General features: G+C 48.6%; 1 protein-coding gene across 1 annotated transcript; it reads right to left on the reverse strand.

The window, feature by feature from the left end:
• Positions 1 to 567: 567 nt before the first annotated feature.
• Positions 568 to 15,131, reverse strand: CE1H16orf89 (chromosome E1 C16orf89 homolog). Its single transcript, XM_049637477.1, has 8 exons — positions 14,883 to 15,131; positions 10,350 to 10,499; positions 9,145 to 9,295; positions 7,935 to 8,052; positions 5,781 to 5,916; positions 5,034 to 5,138; positions 3,632 to 3,718; positions 568 to 1,032 (listed from the first exon to the last, which is right to left on the reverse strand). The coding sequence occupies exons 1-8, from the start codon at positions 15,091 to 15,093 to the stop codon at positions 869 to 871; spliced, it is 1,122 nt and encodes a 373-aa protein (XP_049493434.1). The 5' UTR covers positions 15,094 to 15,131; the 3' UTR covers positions 568 to 868.
• Positions 15,132 to 19,820: the final 4,689 nt, after the last annotated feature.

Raw genomic sequence — 19,820 nt, forward strand, 5'->3', positions numbered from 1 at the left:
GATTAGTGTCAGAGCTTCAGCAGATTGTATGGCAGCTGTACTTCAACAAAATAAATAAATTAATTGAAAACAAAAAGGAATTCTAGCTGACATGTTTAGATATACTCACAATGAAGCAGAACACGAGGGAAGAAGTACAAGCAGGGAACACTCCCCTGGCACTTATTATGTTACAGGAATTGTTCTTAGGACACTTACGAACATGATTCTCACAGCACTGCAAGTAATCCAGAGGTAGGTGCTGTAATGATCCCAACTGTCCTGATGAGGAAACAGAGTCACAGAGCTGCTAAATGACTTCGCCCAAGGACACGGAGCTACTTGGGGGGGGGGGGGCAGCTGGGATGTGGACTCAAGGCAGTCCGGACACAGAACCTCATCTTTAACCATTATGTCACACTGCCTTCTGTAAAATGACAAGGCTGTGACAGGCTGTGACATGATAGCGTAGAGTTCCTTGCATGGGTACAAAGAGTTTATGTGTTGCTTTTCGTGGTCAGATCTCAAGTTCGGTCATGACTCCAACTGTCAGGTTCGGAGACCCTCATTTCTCCCACTGGGAAAGACACAACAGTTGACATCTGAATAAATTGCCTTTAAGACTCAAGTTTATGGGTCTCCTTGGAATTTGTGTTGAAACAGAAGCTGTCCACACGACTGAGAAACAACACTCGAGTCCCCACTCGACTGCACTCTGAATTTATTTCTCTGCTTCTACGCCTGGATCCATCCCAGCCTCACCTTCCCTGGCTCTGCTCTGTGCGGAGAAGCTGGGTTGCTTGGCTAGTCTGCGTCTTCAGCTACCTCCTGGTCAAGGTATGACCCAGGCACCCAGGATTTAAGGGAGGAAGGACTAAAGGCATCTGTCTTATCTTCCAGTGGCAGGAGTGGAACCATTTGTCTCAGTGGCCGCTGGGTCGTGCCAGTGTGGACTGCCACAGCTCTCCATTTGCTGGGGGTATTCTGCCAGGATGTAGAGGAAGCCACCCAGGGCTGCGACAGCCATGGCTGTGTTGTGGGAGGAGCAGCCATCTGGGGAGAGAGAGTCCTCTTTGTGAGTACTGTGTGGTGGCCACAGTTCCGTTATGAGTGCTTTTCAGATACTTTCTCAGCCAGCCAGATCCCCTCTGCTGGCTGGCCACCCATCCCCCAGCTGCTATGAGTGCTGTTCACTAATGGCTCCCTTCTCCAGAGAAATGACTTCAGCCAGTTGGAGCCTCCTCACTGGGGACGTCATGCCTCCTTCCAATGACTCACTTATACAGGACACAAAAGCCTAGCCCTCCATCTCAGGGGGGTGACTCAGGTCTGATTCCCACTCCAGAGCCTCCTTCCCCTGGGATCTGACCAGGAGCCACATCGTTGTCCAGCTCCTTCCTACCTTCCCTTGCTCTCAGGCCCTGCATGAGACCTTCTAGGACAGCCCCCCATGCCTGTTTTGCATATAGGGAAACTGAGGCTCAGGTAGCACAGCCGAGCTCCCCAGCTCTGGCGACTCCACAGCTCATTTCTTGACCCTGACAGCCTCCTGCATTGCTGCTTCAGTCTTGCCCATTCCCAGGTGACCCTGAGCACCTGCCTGAGACAAAAACTCCTTAGATGTTACTTAGTTCTCTGAACTCAAAGTGGGATGCCCACCTTTCACTCCTGAGCAGGAGCCAGGACTTTCCTCTCCCCTCAGAGTCTTGGAGAAGGGACAGACCCCAGCCAGGTCCTTTGGCGGGGGAGGGAGAATGTAGGTTTCAAGGAGCCTAATTACCAACTCTAGCAGTCCACATTAACATGTGCCAAGTTCCGTGGGGAGTGATTTGCACAGTGAACTGATATTAACCCCCAACAGCTCTATGAAGGAGGCACTGCTAGGTCCCTATTTTACAGATTAAGAAACTGGGGCTCAGAGAGGTTGAGTGACTGCCACAGTGAGGAAGGAGCAGAAGCAGATTCAAACCCTGACAGCGTCATTTCAAACCCTGTACTCTAAATCTCCATGCCAGCTGCCCCCTTGCTCCACAGGTGTGGAGCAGAAGGAAGGAGAAAACACCACTCCCACCTGGGCAGCTTCCTAGACTGCTGTCAATCTGCAGGGGCCTAGGAAGGACCTCGGCCTTCAGAAATTCTGCAGCTTCCTCTCCAGCCCTCAGGACGGTCCTGGGGTTCAGCTGTGTGCCTCTAGGGAGCAGCCAGCTCTCCAGGGTGTGCACAGCATACCCCCTACCACCTGGTCATAGGTAGCCCCAGCCCCCTGTGTCAGGCAGGCCTAGTCTGGGCAGGGGCCTCTGGAATCTCCAGAGAACTTCTCTCCTTTCCCCAGCCCAGCCTTTGGTGACAGCTACAAAACAACCCATTGGAGTTATGCTTCCCTCTCTTGTTTACCTGCAGGCAGATGATGCGGCTGCAGGGGAGCTCATGGGGAGGCATTTAGTTATTGGGATCATTCACCAACATATGTTGGGCATCTACTCTGTGAGCTGGCTGTTCCACCTCCTTCTGCGTCTGTCTTGCAGTAATTTATTTTTTCTGAATAAAAAAATGGGCGTGCCTGAGTGGCTCAGTTGGTTAAACGTCTGACTCTTGGTGTCGGCTCAGGTCATGATCTCACAGTTCTTGAGTTCGAGCCCTGCGTCAGGCTCTGCACTGACAGTGTGGAGCCTGCTTCGGATTCTCTCTCTCCATCTCTCTCTCTGCCCCTCCCCAGCTTGTGCACACACACTGTCTCAAAATAAATAAATAGTTTAAAACATGAAATCAAGTTTTCTCTTCCTTCTTTCTCTCTCCCTCCTTCTCTTTCCCCCTCCCTCCCTCCCATATTAAACCTTTTCTTTTTTTCCCTTCTCAATACAATTATATCTTATTCTCATTTTCTCTACACTGGTGGACTGACCAAATAATTTATTATCTCAATCAGGACACTTTGGGGAGGAAAGGGGGCACTATTTATAATGGCTCCAGGAAGAGATGGAAGCTGGGGACATCTGGACATGTGGTCACTGGGATTATACTGGTCACTTGCCTGTTGGCTTGAGGATTCCCTCCTGTCCTTTCTTGCTTCAAACCACAGTGCACTGACCCTTCCAAACTACATTTCCCAGGATACTTCGCTCATCATCTGGTCAGGTTTGAGCAACAACATCCACAGGCTGAAAGAGTGGAGAAGCCGGGGTATTTCCTCCCCATCTCTGCCTCCTCTGTGTCCAGCCCCTGCAGGCTCTGCTAACCCCACTTTGCTCCACAGTCTCTCCAGCTCTGCCTCGAGGGAGGGTAGTGGCTTACTGCAATGATTTATCTCTGGGTTTTCTCACTTTTCTGTGTTCAACTCTTGCAACACCTCTGAGAAGAGTTCCCAATATTAAATTCCCTCTGCCTCAAGTTCCTGGTGCAGGTTCTGTTTTCCCGACGTGACCTTGTCTGAGAAGGGTTATCTCTGTGATTTTCAGTAACACACTGAAAATTCCTTCATGCTCCTTTCACTGGAGACAAGACCTCTGGATTTCCACTTCCTACCCTGCCCTCTACCTCCCAGACCTGGCCCTTCAGGGATGCCAGGGGACTTTTCCACTGAGGTCAACCTGTGTGCACTCTTTCCAGGGTGTCCTGGTTTCATGCCCAGAAGGTCCCTGGGTATTTTCATTACCTGTAAATTGTTTTTCTCGCCTCTTCACTCTTCTTAAAACGTGCTGTTGGTGTTGAATGGCTGTCAATAATTCTTCATCTTCAGCAGCTGGGAGAAGGGTGAAACGTGACCTTCTCATGATAGATTTTCACACATTACTCACCAAACCTCCTCCCCCTCACAACACCTCAAACAACTCAGATCTTCTGAATCTGGAGGTTCTTCCAGAAGGTTCCTTGAGCACCCATCTGCAGATCCTTACCCACTGTCTAAATTTGTCATCTACTGATGTTTCTCCAGTCGTGGTCCCCCAACCATCTACATCAGAATGGCTGGAGGATCTTGTTAAAAGTGCACGTTCCACAGGCCTACCTTGTACCTGCTGTTTTAAAAGCAGACTATCTTTATTTCAGAAGCTTTGCCTTGGGGCGGCTGGGTGGCTCAGCCGGTTGAGCTTCCCACTCTTGATTTCGGCTCAGGTCATGACCTTACGGTTGGGTTCATGAGATTGAGCCCCGAATCAGGCTCTGTGCTGATGGGGTGTGGATCCTGCTTGGCATTCACTCTCCCTCGCTCTCTGCCCCGCCCCCACTCATGTGTGCGTGTTTTCTTTCTTTCTCTCTCTCTCTCAAAAATAAATAAATAAACATTAAAAAACCAACCAACCAACCAACCCTTTGCCTCCTTGCAAAACATCCCAGGCTTCTGTATTTATTCGGAACCTCCTCTGTACCATGCACAGGACAGGAGGTTTCCTATGTTTTAAGTCTACTCCTCACAGCTCAGGAAGGAGATTATTATAGTCATTTATTTACAGATGAAGAAATCAAGGCTCAGAGAGGTGAAGGGACTTACTCCAAAGAGGATCAGCTGCCCAGGGTCACACGGCTGGAAAGGGGCTGCATCTCTTGTCTCCCTATCTCTGCTTCTGTGTCACCCTCTCCCAGACATCTCCCCTGACCACTCCTGCCCAAAGAACTGTCTTCCATAGTCTTTTCTTTCTCAGCCTGTTGTCTCCTTCACAGCCCTTATCAGAACTCACCATTATTTCACTTATTGGTTAATTTAGGTAGTTTCTGCCTCTTTTCTTCGGACCCTAGTTTCCCCTGGAGCCTAGAACAGTGTCTGGCACAGAGCAGGTGCTCAGGGAATACTCATTGAAGGAATGGATTTGTTAATGTAGGTCACGGGGCCAACATCTTCCAATAAGACTGTCTCCCCTCCTGCAGAGTTTTGGCTTTTTAAAAGGTCTGACCCCATTTCCGTGTATGTGTGAGTGTTCATGTGTGTGTTTGCACGCACATACATGTTGCAAATCTCTCTCTGAGCCCTTAACACCACCGCATCACCTCTCCTCATTTGGCCTAGAAATCCAGCCCCCAACCACCCGCCTGCTCCCAGCCAGGGTACAAGTGCAGCTCACCAGGCCTCCCGAAGCATCCTTCCTCTGGCTTCTGCCAGTTGAGAATGGCCTCCAGCCACCAGAGCTTGTAGAAGTCTGAGAAGCCACTGATTCCACAGAACATGACTGGAAGCAAAGACAGAGGACCTCCTACAGGCCTGTCCCCCAAGCCCACCTGCTTCCACTGCTCAAAGCTGCACAGCGCCACCTGCCTCCTCCCGCCAAGGTGAAGCAGCGCCAGGAAGTGGGCGCTCAATGCAGTGGCTGGAAGAAGGCAGCTCCCAGGCTAGGTCCTGCCTTCCATTTAGACCCTTCATTACAGTCACTCAAGAGTTGGGGTCAGTAGAGGGATCTAGACACCCAAGCTAAGGAGCAGCCACCCAGAGACCCCTTTTCTGCCTCATCTCAGAGGCTTCAACGTCTGTTTGCCCATCAGCTACTCAGTCCAGAGCTCCATCACTGAGTCAGCCTTTGGGGGCAGGAAGCAGTCACATAGTGACAGATAAAATATGGGATGACAAGTTAAATTTGAGTGTCCAATAAATACAATTACAAATTTTAAAGTATATGTATAGCCCATGAAACGTTTGGGATATACTCATACTAAAAATGTATTTAGTTTATCTGAAGTTTGAATTTACCTGGGCACCCTGTATTTTTATTTGCTCTATCTGGCAGCTCGTGTGTGTGTGTGTGTGTGTGTGTGTGCGCCCTGTGAATCAGGGACACCCAACTGCTTTGTCCCTAGAGTGCAACGCCAGGGCTCACTGTTCTCCATGAAGATGTCCCGGGTGGGGTACGCATATCCGATAGCCTCAGCTCTCTGGTTCAGGTCCATCATGTTGGCACAAAAGAGGTTCATGTAGTGCTGGCTGTGGCGGAACAGCCCCTCCGTGCATCCCTTCTGGGGAGACAAACACCCGGAAATAAGGAAGTCAGTGGCATGGGTGACAGACTGGCACTGTTACAGAAGACTTGCAATTCTGAGATGGTCTGGCAGGTGGTTGCCTTTGGGGAAGCTCTTTCCCCTTTTCCCAGAATTTCTTCCCCATCTACACACCCCACCTGCTGGGGGCTCTGTCACTGGGGGATCAGAAAGAGCTGGGTTTGAATCCAGGCTCTGCCACTCAGGAGCTGTATGACCTTGGCTGGCTAAGTTAACCTTTCTGAGCCTCGAGGGTCTACACAGGGAAAGGGCAATGCTGCTGGGAGCCACACCAAAGGCACTCACATGGATGGGTGCTTCCATAGTTAGGAAGGCCCCGACACAAGCCCAACACTGAAGGACACACTATAGCAGTAGCTGCTGTCACATTTAGATTGCAGGCTACCCCAGCTGGCAGCTTCAGGGCTGCTCAAACTGTGAGCCATGGACTGGTCTCAGGGACAGGATAGGAGATGAGAAGAGACTTTAGAAACTTCTGTAGCAGTGTGTCAGAATGGCTTTCTATCCGTCCAACCTAATAATTTAAAATAAGTTAATTTTAAATAATTTTAAATTTTAAATTTTTAAATTTAATTTTAAATTTTATTTTAATTTTATTAATAAAAATAATTGATATTATATTTAAAAAATAATTTTCCTCGTAATCTGATTTTTTTTTGTATTTACAGAAATACTGGACTGTGACAGCCTGCATATAAATAACATTTTTTAAAAAACCTGACAAACAAAAATATTAAGTCCCTTTTCAGCTAAGGATTTCTGGTCATGGAATAACATCTTTCAATAGAGATAATGAGGCTTACTTTTCTATGTAAGGAAATATATATGTTTAAAATTATTATCATTATTGGGCGACCTCATGCTTGTTTCTCTCTCATCAATAAGTAAATAAACATTTAAGAAATTATTATCATTATTTAGCAAAGTCTGAGCTCCTGGGCTTGGAAGAGCATGGCAGGCTGCAGAGGTGGGGGTGGGACTGGCTTGTCTTGGTTTTGTTTTCTGGAAGCTGCTATGGACCAAATATTCTAAATCCTTTTCAATTTGTTATTGTTTACTAAATTCTTTCTGCTGCTTCTCTTTTATTCTTTCTCTTTTTTTTTCAGATGCCCATGATCCAGTTCAGCATGCAAAGCTATCTAACAGAATCCCTTTACTAAATCGTTTACAGAATTGTTTACTAAATTCTTTCTGCTGCTTCTCTTTTATTCTTTCTCTCTTTTTTTTTTTCGGATGCCTATGATCCAGTTCAGCATGCAAAGCTATCTGTCCAACAGAATCCCTTCCCCCCCTCCAGTTTGGTTCAATGTTATAGTGGGCAGATGGTAAGCTACGCTTTTTTTTTTTTTAATATTTATTTATTTTGGGAGTGAGAGAGAGAGTGAGAGCATGAGCGGGGAATGGGCAGAGAGAGAGGGAGACAGAGAATCCCAAGCAGGCTCCGTGCTGTCAATGCAGAGCCTGATGTAGGGCTCGAATTCATGAACCGTGAGATCATGACCTGAGCCAAAACTGAGAGTCAGATGCTTATCCAGCTGAGCCATGCACATGCCCCTATGGCAGACTACTCTTACTTCTCCTTCCCAATGCCCAAAGCACAAGTCCAAAAACCTGCTTATTTTCCTGGTAGATACCATATAAAACCATGCTGCCAAAGGCCCTCTTTACCTTTCTTCTTTTAAAAACACTTTTTAAATTTTGTTTATTTAGTTTGAGAGAGAAAAAAAAAGAGGGAGAGAGAGAGAGAGAAAACACAAGCGGGGGAGGGTCAGAGAGAAGGAGAGATAATCCCAAGCAGGACCTGCAGCGTCAATGCAGAGCCCGATGCAGGGCTTGAACTCATGAACCTCATGATCGGTGAGATCATGACCCAAGCTGAGATCAAGAGTCAGACACCTAACTGACTGCGCCACCCCAGCCCCTCTTTACCTTTTTTTCCCCCTCTGAGTGTGTGGCTAGCCCACATGGGCACTCACCAATCTGGCTGAGAGGAAAAAGAGCAGCTGGTGAGACAGGCAATAGCCTGAGCAGCCGGGCTTGGTCATGAGGGTCCTGCAGAAGTCTGAGAGCCTGCAGGGCTGGCCACCGTCGGTCCTGGGGGAAAAGTGGTTCAGGCCCTAGAGAAAGGGTGTCCTAAAGGAAGCCTGAGGACATGGAGACTTCCCTGGTCCCTATTCCCCGACTAGTTATTAGAACCCTGGTAGTTTCCAGGCACCCAGCTGTGCACAAGGGGTTGCTGGATAAAGCACAGGTGTACTGTGACTTGATTTGCTAAATCAGTATCCCAGCACAGGGGAGGTGACACTGGAGTTACCTGGGTTGGAGGAGCTCCAGGAGGCTGCAGCTTCCTATTGCACCTTGGAACCCCCAAGTACAACCTTTCCACCCTGCCCTAAACAGCAGATCCCTGAACCTCAGGCTGATTCAGGGCTTGCTCCCAGCTCACGAGCCCATTGCACAGCAGGATAAAATGGTAAGTTAACTGGGATCCAGTCCTGCTTTCAGAGACCTACAGCCCAGTGAGAGGGCAGAACCATAAGACAAATGTAAATTGCACCTATGGCTACCAGTGGTGCTAAGAGAGCCAGCCCACCACGGGAGGTCAGCTTGTGCAGTGAGGTCAGGGAAGGTTCTGGAGGAAGGATGCTGGGGGTGCCCCTAAAGTATGAGCAGAGTTACTTAGGCATGGGGGAGGGGTGGGGCAGGGTGGGAGGAGGCCCACAGAGGCCAGATGGGCATAGGCGCGGGTTTAGAAGTGGGACAGAGTAGGCACTGTCTGTCTGACAGTGAGAGTCTGACATGAGCCCCAGGGGCTGGACTAGAGAAACATGGAGACCTGGAAGGGCAGTAGGACTTGGGGCTTTGTTCTGAGAACAACAGGAAGCATCACACAGCAGGCAGGAGTTTCAAATGTGGTTTTTGAAAGGATTGCTCTGATATGGGAGACCGGTGGGGTGTGGTGTGGGGTGGGGTGCATGTTTGGACCAGGCGTGAAGTATTGAGTGGACAGTGGGGGCCAGCTCGGGTGCCATGGGAGGTGGGAGAGGTTGGTGTCTGGGGTGGGGGGTGGCTGTGCCTGGTTTCACACAGACCCTTGGGGACTTGGAGACTGCGTGGAATGAGAGGACAAGCAAAGAGCAAGTACTTTTGGGTTTTTTGGAAGCAGGGCAAGTACAGGAGGCCCACCCTGTTCCCAGCAGCTGCACCAGACACGAGTCACTGCTTTCCTCTGAGAAGGAGTCCTGAGTCTCAAACGTGGGGTAGACCATGGAGGCATCTGTGCAGGTCCAGGCACGTGGAAGCTTCCAAAACCCAGGCTGGATGGTTGATTGGAACTCTGGCAGAGAGGTGGGGGTGGGGAGAAACACCCAGAGGCAGTGGGCCATCCCCTACCTTACTGCCCCCAGGTTCCTGTAACTCCAAGCCAAGCAACTAGGTGTCCCACCCCCGTTACCCCTGACCACACACAAGTGCCTGCTTAGGGCTTTGAACCTTGTCTGCTGGTTGCACATTGTGTTTGAAACACTCAGGAAACGCTTCTCCAAAAAAAAAAAAAAAAATTTTTTTTTTTTTTTTAATCCACAGGAATAGTGTTGGGACAGGCTTTGACCAAATCTACTGCATCCCCTGGAAGTTTGAGACACACAAAAAGGGTTAGTTGACTCCTTTGGTTTGGCTACAAAGTGGAGCTCTTACAAAAAAGATGCCCAGCTTAGGGTTTCTTAGGATGACACAGGTTGGGATAGTCCCAAGGGCCAGGCCTGGGAGAGGGTGGGGAACCTGGATGTTGGAGGTAGAGAGGGCTGGGTATGGTCACATGCAACAGGACTTTGAGAAGGAAGGGAGGACTGGCCAATTATCCCCCACTCACTCCCACCTCTGACTGGGAGCTGGGAGCCTGGGAGGCAGGACTGGACAAGTATGAGGGGCTGCCCCCCTCCACCCCCCCCAGCAATGATTCACTCCAGGTTTACAGGGTGGGTCAGAGACTCTTAGCATTATAAGGCACAAGAGAGATACTAGCGAGAGGCTAATATTTGCAGCACAAAGGGCTGAATTACCTTTGAGGTATCCCACTCTCTGGGACAGACCAGACCCTCCCCTCTGGTCTAGGATGAAGGCTCCCAAGCCTGGGGGGAGCTAAACAAATGAGGGGGGACATGTTCCCTACTCTCAGCCCTCACTGCGCCACTCCCTGTGTGGGTGGGAGAGGTCATCTCAACCCAGTCAAGGATGCCCAAACATTCCTCAGGGTCAGCCTGCGGTGTGCTTCGCCCACAGGACCCAATTGGTTACAGGTTGTCCCAGACCATCCCTTACACTGGGAGGAGCACCCCCAGATGCTGTGTTCTTGAAGAAATGAGATCCCCGCCCCCCACCCCTGCTATTACCTCTTAGGTACTTAGGGTCACTCAGCTCGAGGTAGAAAATGGATCTGTGAAGGAGAGGTGCTAGTTTTTCCACCAGCTTCCCCACACTCAGGCTCAGCGGCTGCAGCTGGGGGTCCCGAGCCCATTTTTCCTGAACACCTTTTAGCTGCACTGGAAAGGAAAAGAGATCATTCATTCCATCATTTGGCAAATCATTTGGACAGGAAAAATTATCCTAAGCTGTAATGCTTACTGAGCCTCTCTGCCTCCTCCAGCTCCTGAGGAGAAGGAATTCACTGAGCTTATTGGAAATTAGACCTTGTGGGGCTCAGCTGGGTGATGGCAGTGGGGGCACTAGAGTGCTGGAAATTGGCAGCCAAGAGCTTGATTTCTGGAGGTGAGACTTCATTCAGATCCTGACTCTGATACTTTCTTGTTGGGTGACCAGAGAAAGATATTTAATTTCTCTCCATTTTACATTCTTCATCTATAAAATGGGGGTAATGATGGCCCTTACTTCTTGGAGTGGGGAGTTGTAAGGATTAAATGAACTAATGCATAGAGAGGACTTACCATTGTCCATAGTACAGAGTAAGCACTCGATAAAGTTTAGATATAAGTATCAATTAATCATTTAAGGCTTGCTGTCCAGGAGAAAAAAAAATGAGGGAGGGATTCAGATGCAGTGTGGAGAGCTGCTGTATACAGTTGAATAGGTTGTACATTGCACAAGAACTTCACACAATCCTATCATGGGTTTGTGTATGTATTTAGCCAAGTTTCCAGCAGATGGCAGGCAAATGACTTGAGGAAGGAGACATCTTTTTCTAATTTTCACAAAGGTGCCTTATGGATTACTAGTGGCCCTACAGGGGTCGGAGAAAATGGTGGTGGGGGGAAGGTAAGAGGTGGTCAAGAGAGGAGATGGGAGGGAGAGCCTCAGCACAGGGCTGAGAGGGTAAGAGGTGGCCTGAATTGTTCTCTGCTCCAGGAAGAGAGCTTTGATGGGGAGGTTGGGCGAGGTTTAGGAGGGTGCTAAGCAAACCTTTCGGGGTGATGGGCTCTGTAGCACTCTTCTCCAGGCTTGGCTCTTTCCCTGCCCTTGAACCTGGGCCATCTGCTTCTGAAGCCTTGTTCCAGATTGCTTGACTCTACAGCAGAAGGAGGGTACTGTGCTGGCACCCAGAAGGGGTAGCCAAGTCATCAGTGAGATGAACCCAACCTGGCCTTATGGTGGTGCTGGGTCCTGAGTCGTGTTTCTATCTCTCCTATTCCTCCCTGCCTGTGTGGCTGCTGCTGCCACCTTCTGGATCACCCTCTTGGCAGGTGGAGGTAGTTGGAGGGACCCTTTTCTCTTTGAAGGTCAACGTCCACCTGTCTACCTCCGAGCAGAAGGATTCAGAAAACCAATGGATATCCCATTACTATTGGGCCCCCCAGAATGTGAAATCCTTCTTGGCTCTCCCAGGAGGCTGAGAACGAAGGTAGGACCCTCACAGTGAGTTCTGTGGCAGCCAGTGGTTTTCATGCCCTTTCAAGCCCTTCCTGCATTGTATGGGCTGACCCTTGAAACCAATAAGAAATTGGGGAAATGGTGTGTGACCTCCAAGGCTTGGTTGTAAAGACATTGAGGCTTCTGTCTTGCTCTCTGTGAGGCCACTTGCTCTCAGGGAAGCCAGCTGCCATGTTGTGAGGGCACCCAAGCAGCCCTATGGGAAGGTCCATGTGGTGAGGAACTGAGACCTCCTGCCACCTGCCAGCACTAACTTGCCAAGCCTGGGAGTGAACAGGGGTGGCTCCTTCTGTCCCACTCAAGCTTTCAGATGATCACAGCCCTGGCTGACATCTTGACTCCAACTTCATGTGAGACCTGAGCCAGAACCACCCAAACTGTTTAAAGATTCCTGACAGAAATGGTGAGATGGTAACTGTTATGTTGTTTTATGCAGTTAAGATCGGGGATAATTTGTTAGGCATCAGTAGGTTACGGTAAAAGGAAAGGGCAAAGTTGTGGAGAAGAGAGGAAGGAGGAGGGGGTGGCCCTGGTCTGAGGCTGTTGTGTGGTGTTGGTGCGGGCCATCACCTCACTCCTTCCCAGCCACCTCTACCCTGTAATGGTTCAGAGAATGGGAGCTCAGTCAGAGCAGGGTTCTAAGCCTGCCTCCTACACTTACTCACTATGTGACGTTACTCGCTATGTGAACTTGGACATTCTCTCTCTCTCTCTCTCTTTTGAGAGAGAGCAAGTGAGTATGGGAGAGGGGGAGAGAGAAAGAGAGAGAGAGAGAGAGAGAGAGAGAGAGACAGAGAGAGACAGAGAGAGAATCCTAAGCAGGCACCATGGCCAGTGCAGAGCCCAATGCGGGGCTTGATCCATGACCCTGACATCATGCCCTGAGCCAAAATCGAGAGTCATATGCTCAACCAACTGAGCCACCCAAGGGCCCCTTCTCTAAAGTCTGTCCCCTCATTGGTAAAAAGAGGATAATCATAATGAACTTACTTCAAGGGTTATGTGGGGTCAGTGAATTACCCCATGCAAACATTTACATTATGCCAGGGCTTGGCGGGTACTTAGTGAACCTTATCTTTTATTATCTCACGGACTCCAGAAAGCAGTCCATCAAGGGAATCACCTGTCCCTCCCTTCTGTCTTCAGAAGGAACTGACAGACCCATGGGACTATTATTGACAAAGGTCTGTTGCCTTGTTTCAGGAATGTTTATTCAACCACTGCTCAGAGGGAGCCCAGTGCTGTGTTTCACCAATAGGGTGGTCAGGAAAGTCAGTGTGTGCCCACCCTGCCCTCAAGGGCTGTTAGAGCAGTTAGATTTGAATACTAGACCCTCTGCCTATCAGCTGTGAGGAATAAGGAGTCTACTGAACCTCTCTGTGCCTCAGAGTCCCCAAGTGCTGAAAGAACAAAACAAAGTACTCCCAGCTCTGGGCATTTGGGGATTACAGTGGGTACCCAGGTAACATCCAAGGCATGTTTGCCGGGCCACATGCTATGGCTTTGTGGGTTCCTTCCTTTATTAAAAAAATAGATTGGCGGCACCTGAGTGCTCAATTGATTGAATGTCGGACTTCAGGTCCATGACTTCAGGTCATGTTCTTGTGGTTCGTGAGTTCAAGCCCCACATTGGGCTCTCTGCTGTCAGTGCAGAGCCTGGAGCCCACTTCGGATCCTCTGTCCCCTTCGCTCTCTGCCCCACCCCTGCTCATGCTCTCTAAAAAATAAACATTAAAAAAGATTTCAAAAATAGATTAAATGTTATCTCTTATGGGGCACCTGGCTGACTCAGTCAGTGAAGCGTCCAACTTTGGCTTGGGTCATGATCTCATTGTTCATGAGTTCAAGCTCTGCATCAGGCTCTGTGCTGACAGCTCAGAGCCTGGAGCCTGCTTCAGATTCTGTGTCTCCCATTCTCTCTGCCCCTTCCCTACTCGCACTCTGTCTCTGTCTCTGTCTCTCTCAAAAATAAATAAAACATTAAAAAAAAAAAGGCTATGTCTTGCAACTGCATTAGTATAAAGATAGATATGTTTATGTTATATATTACAGCATTCTTTTTGACCTAAAAGTTCATTTTTATTCCTTCTGACTAAAAAAGAAACAAAAACATTTTCCTGGATCCCTGAAAGTATTCTGTGCCTAATGCGGTAGCCAGCTCTGTGGTTTATTACTATAATTCATTTCTAGAGGTGTTACAGGGTGTGTCTGGGATTAAATGGAGACCCTGGTCCTAGCCTGAGAGGATCTTGGATCTTAGGGGTCTCCAGGATGCCACATGGGGGGTCAAGGGTGTGGGGAGGACACTGGGGCACCAGGCATGGAAGCAGACCTGTCAGGGAGCCCCTCCTTCCACTGGGACCTGGAGGCTGGGTGGGTGGTGGATGGCAAGTTGCATTGGCCACCCAGAGGAGGGTGGTGTGAAAGGGGGGCCAGCCAGAGCCCCAGGCTGATTCCAAATCAGCTCTGTCACTTAGGTCAAGGTGGCCTTCTTAGAGGGGCTTCCTGCAACTCTAAGTGAGTGTGGAGTGGATCCTTGCTTGCATTGGCCTGTGACCAGCTCCCTCCACAAGGATCTTACATCCCTGAAAGCTGAACAAACACTTGGCTTTTTTTGTGGAGGCTTCAGATGGCTTTGGCTAGAAGTAGGGGGAGTGGAGTTGGAACCTGATCTTGAGAGTTCCTGGCTTTGTTCACAGGCGTCCTCCCATACATGCCTCTTGAAAGGGGACCCTCCCTCTGCCCACCTGGTTCATGGTGTATCAGGAGAGGGGCTGTCAAATGAATCATTTCCTCCTGGGAAAACAATAAGTTCTCAATCTTTTCTCATGTGGCCTCTGAATCCTTCTTGCTTCCAAAATAATTGAGTAGAGCAGGGCCCCAAGACACCCAAAAGGAGCAAGCTGCCCAGCCCTTCTTTCCTTATAGTTAGAGCAGGATACTTCAGTGGCCAGGAAGTGGTCGGGTCCCAGGGGTACAGAGCAGAGAGGTGACAGGCTGGTATTCCAGGGGTCAGTCTAGGATAACAAGAGTGCACCTACCTTCCAGCACCCGGAACCCCACCACGCCATCCAGGTTGATTTCAGGCAGCCTCTTCTCCAAGAAGGAAATGGCTCTCTCCAGCGCGGAGAGGATGAGGCCTGTGATGGTGGCTTTGCCTTCTGGGGTTTCTGGAGGTGCCAGCGAGGAGGGTCGCAGCGGTGGTGACGCTGACAGCAGCAAGAGCAGGAGCAGGAGCCCTGGGCTGGACATGGCTGGCCCTCTGCCTGAGTCTGGTGCAGTGCTTCAGCCGTGGGGCGGCCCGCCCCCACGTACCCTCCTCCAGCCCCTTCCTCCTTGCCCCTCCCCTGCAACGCTGCAGACGAGTGGCAGGCAGGGCTGACCCAGCAGGCTGGGCTGGCCTGGCAGAGGTGTCTGGGAGGGGCAGCTGCAGGGGTCTGATTGCCAGGGGGTGGGGGATGGGGCAGTGGGGAGCAGGCCAGCCCTGGAATGGAGCCAGCTAGAGCTGTAACTTCCCACCCTTTCCTTCTCAGTCCTGATTCCCCAGGCTTGTGGTCTACATTTTGGATCCCCCAATTGAACTTATACTCTGGAAATCAAAAAGCACTGAAACGCAAAGGATTTTTTTTTTTTTTAGTGTTTATTTTATTTGTGAGAGTGAGAGACAGAGCGTGGGGGGGGGGGGGGGGGGGGGGGGGGGGGGGGGGGAGATAAGAATCTGAAACAGGCTCCAGGCTCCAAGCTGTCAGCAGTCAGCACAGAGCCTGACATGGGGCTCAAACGCACCAACATGGAGATCATGACCTGAGCTGAAGTTGGATGCTTAACCGACTCAGCCACCCAGGTACCCCATTTTTTTTCTTTTTTAAAATAAATTTGGAATAAGCTTGTTTGACTGCACATCTGCCAGAAGAGACAGAAGACTCCTTAGCGCAGTGCCTGCCTGCCTGGCCACTAGAAACAGAATATGAGCTGCAAAGACAGAGCACATGGGTACTGAAAAAATTTCCTAGATAATCACATTTAAAGAAAAATAGAGGGAGTGCCTGGGTGGTTCAGTCGGTAAAGCGTCAGACTTCCACTCACGTCCAGATCTCATGGTTTGTGAGTTCAAGCTCCGTGTCGGGCTCTGTGCTGACTGCTGACAGCTTGGAGCCTGGAGCCTGCTTCAGATTCTGTCTCCCTCCCTCTCTCTCTGCCCCTCCCATGCTCATGCTCTGTCTATCTCTGCCTGTCAATAATAAATAAACGTTAAAAAATTAAAAAAAAAAAAAGAGAGAATGTGTACCTGGGTGGCTCAGCCAGCTGAGCGTCAGACTCTTGGTTTTGGCTCAGGTCATGGTTCATGAGTTTGAGCCCCAAGTCAGGCTCTGCATTGACAGCGTGGAGCCTGCTTGGGATTCTCTGTCTCCCTCTCTCTCTGCCCCGCCCTCATGCTCTCTCTCTCAAGATTAATAAATAAACTTAAAAAAAAAAAAGGTAAAGAAAAGCAGGTGAAATGAATTTTAATGATCTATTTAATTTGAGCCAATGGATCCAAAACATCATTTCAACTTATAATCAATATAAACATGATCAACCTTGTAACATTTTTAAAAATATCAGTTTTCTCAAATTAAGTCTTTGAAATCTGGCATTTTATACTCGAAGCACATTTCAACTCAGGCTAGCTTCATTTCAAGAGCCAAGTAATCACATATGGCTTCTGTATTGGACAGTGAAGACCCTCAGCCCTTATTAGCTCATTCAGTGTGAAAGCACATCTGTTTTCCTGTGGGAATTTTAATGTTCATTTACTAGGTGCTATCCTGAACTTTGCTGGATGGTTACGTGATGTGCACCATAATAATGTTAAAGTCCAAAAAATTCTGAAGTTAGAAACATATCTGGCCCCAAGGGCTGCAGTTAACAGATTACAGATCTGTAAAAATAATAAAAATACCATCACCAAAATGTGCATCTTGATGGTCTCCGTGGGCTTGCTGTAGGCCAACCATTTAATTTCACTCTTGTCCTTCCTTCCCCCACCCCTGCCAGCCTTTTTATACATTTTTTCCTGAACATTTAGAAACGACAGCTTTATTGAGATATAATTCACGGGGCGCCTGGGTGGCGCAGTCGGTTAAGCGTCCGACTTCAGCCAGGTCACGATCTCGCGGTCTGTGAGTTCGAGCCCCACGTCAGGCTCTGGGCTGATGGCTCGGAGCCTGGAGCCTGTTTCCGATTCTGTGTCTCCCTCTCTCTCTGCCCCTCCCCCGTTCATGCTCTGTCTCTCTCTGTCCCAAAAATAAATAAAAAACGTTGAAAAAAAAAAAATTAAAAAAAAAAAAGAAGAGATATAATTCACATACCATAAAATTCGCCCTTTTAAAGTGTACAATTCAGCAGTGTCTTTTAAAGTATATTCACAAGGTTGCTCAACCACTGTCTGATTCTGTCTGATTCTGAAATATTTTCCTTCCTCCCCCTCCCCCAAAGAAACCTGTAACCATTAGTGGTCACTTCCCATTGCCCACCACCCCCGCCCCAGCCTCCTCAACTCTCCAGCCCCTGGCAACCACTAATCTACTTTCCATTTCTATGGATTTGCTTATTCTGGAAATTTCATAGAAATGGAGAGTTATTCAATATATGATGTTTTGTGTCTGACTGCCTTCATTCAGCATAACGTTTTCAAGGTTCATCTATGTGGTGGCATGAATCAGGACATCATTCCTTTTTATGGCTGAATAACATTCCCTTCCGTGTCTAGATCACATTATGTCCTATTCATTCATAAGTGATGGACATTTGAGTTATTTCCACCTTTGTGCTATTGTGAATAAACATTCATTTACAAGTTTTTGTTCCAAAACCTGTCTTCAATTTTCTTGGGCACATACTTAGGATGCAGTTGCTGGGTCCTGTGGTAACTCTATGCTTAATTTATTGAGGAACCACCAAAGGATTTTCCACAGGGGTCGCATCATTTTATATTCCTACCAGTGATGATGTATGAGAGTTCCTCATGCATATGTTTTTGTGTGGTAACCCCATGATACTGCAGTTATACTGTATATTTTTGTGTGTACTGTATCTATATTGTGCCTTATACATAAAAAGAGCTAGATTCCCACCCCCCCCGACACACACACAACTATTTTTATTCTTTTGGGTGTACCATTGAGAATGAATGTTCCAGGTAAGACTTGTCACTATCACCACTTTAGTTAATCCTTAAAACAACCCTGAAGTGGGTACTTTTCCTATTCCCTTTTATAACTTAAAATCTGAGGCTCTAGGGGACGGGGTAAGTGACTTCTTGTGACATATTGACTCACAGCTAGTATGAGGTGTGCAGGAATTCCGATCTTTGAATCCACAGCTTAACCATGAGGTGATCCTGCTAGGGTTCAACCTCCCATCTCTGGAAGGGGAAACAATCCCCTCCTGACCTCTGGAAGGACTGAATTTTCCATGTGATGTATGCCAAGTGGGCAAGGAGAACAAGCCAGGGCTGGCTGAGCTCCAAAGCACCCCAAGCTGGTGATGCATCTTGTCCCTTTCTCCCTAGAGAAACAATCCTCACTCGTTTTCCAACTGGGAATTCAGCTTCCAGAATGTGACATTTACTCTTGGTTTGTCATACCCATGGAACCTGGTCCTTATCCTCATAGATCATCAGAACAGGAGGGGCTGAGCTGAGAAGTCCCCTCCTTTAATTATAGGTCAGAAAAGCCAACTGACTGAGAGTGGCTTATTTCAGATCATGGAACCCATGAAGCTGAGGTCTCAGACCCCAGCCCCATCTCACCACAAAAGGGTGGAGAGAGTGGGCAGGGAATGTGCTCCAGCCTCCCAGGCCCTACACCTGCATCTGAGGGATTAAGGAGGCTGCCCTCAGTGTCTATTTGCTTCTCTCTCCCATCTGTACATATGTACTCATCTTTCCTTTCCCTCTTTAGCTAAAATTTCAAGCCCTGCCTCTGTCACATACTGACTAATGGTGTGACCTTTAATGTCCTTATCCATAAAAAAGGAGTCACAAGACATGGTGGGAAGCATATGCCAAGTCTTGACCTGGGCTCTAGGGACTCGGGAAACACATCTGCAAGGTGCTGCCTGTCTAGGCTCTTATTGAAGGAGGAGAAGCTGTTTTGTTTCCTTGTCCAATGCATGAGTGCGTTAGACAGCTGGCGGGCAGGTGGTGTTCTGCAGGTTCTAGGGCAGCTCCCACCCAGGGCAGTGAGGGTGGCTTCACCACCATGCTGTCGATGTTTCTTAGCAAGGGGACCCATTTCAAAGTGAAAAGGCTATCACGTGGACACACACTGAACTCTTCAGTGTGACTATTTTCGAAGGTAAAATGAAAAGGTCAGTGGCAAAATTTCCCTTCTTACGACATAGACTTAAAATCATATTTTTTACTTCCTTCTCTGTCCTTTTCCTTTACATTTTAAGTGTTTCATTCAAGTACAACATAACATCCTGAAAAATGAACAAGTTTGTTGCTTGATGAATTGTGTCAAAAGGATCACCCCCACCTTATCAGCACCCAGGTCAGTAGAGAGAACCCACCAGCTTCACATTGGCTCCCTCCCACTCACTCCCCGACCCTCGAAGTCAGGTCACTCTCCTGACTTCTAACAGTTAAAGTGTGGTTTTGATTATATATATGTGGAACCAGCCAGTGTATACTCTGGCATTTGGCCTCTTTTCTTAACGTTATGCTGATGAGAGTCATACAAATTGTTGCTTCACTGTATTTTGAAGTTATCTTAGAATTTTGAAAAAAATTGTTCCTAGATCCTTACATGGAAGAAGCTTTACCTTAATATCACTAATTTTTGGCCCCCAGAGGCTCCTGGGAGGTGGAGGCCTCTGGGAGGTGGGCCGCCACTTAGGGAACCACTTCCCCACCTTCCTTCTCTCCGCCCACTTCGGAGGCTGGGTCTTTGCGCGTTGAGCACCCGGCCCACAGAGGGCCGTCACGTGACTGC

This window comes from Panthera uncia, chromosome E1, assembly GCF_023721935.1.
Source record: "Panthera uncia isolate 11264 chromosome E1, Puncia_PCG_1.0, whole genome shotgun sequence".
Lineage (NCBI taxonomy): Eukaryota > Metazoa > Chordata > Mammalia > Carnivora > Felidae > Panthera > Panthera uncia.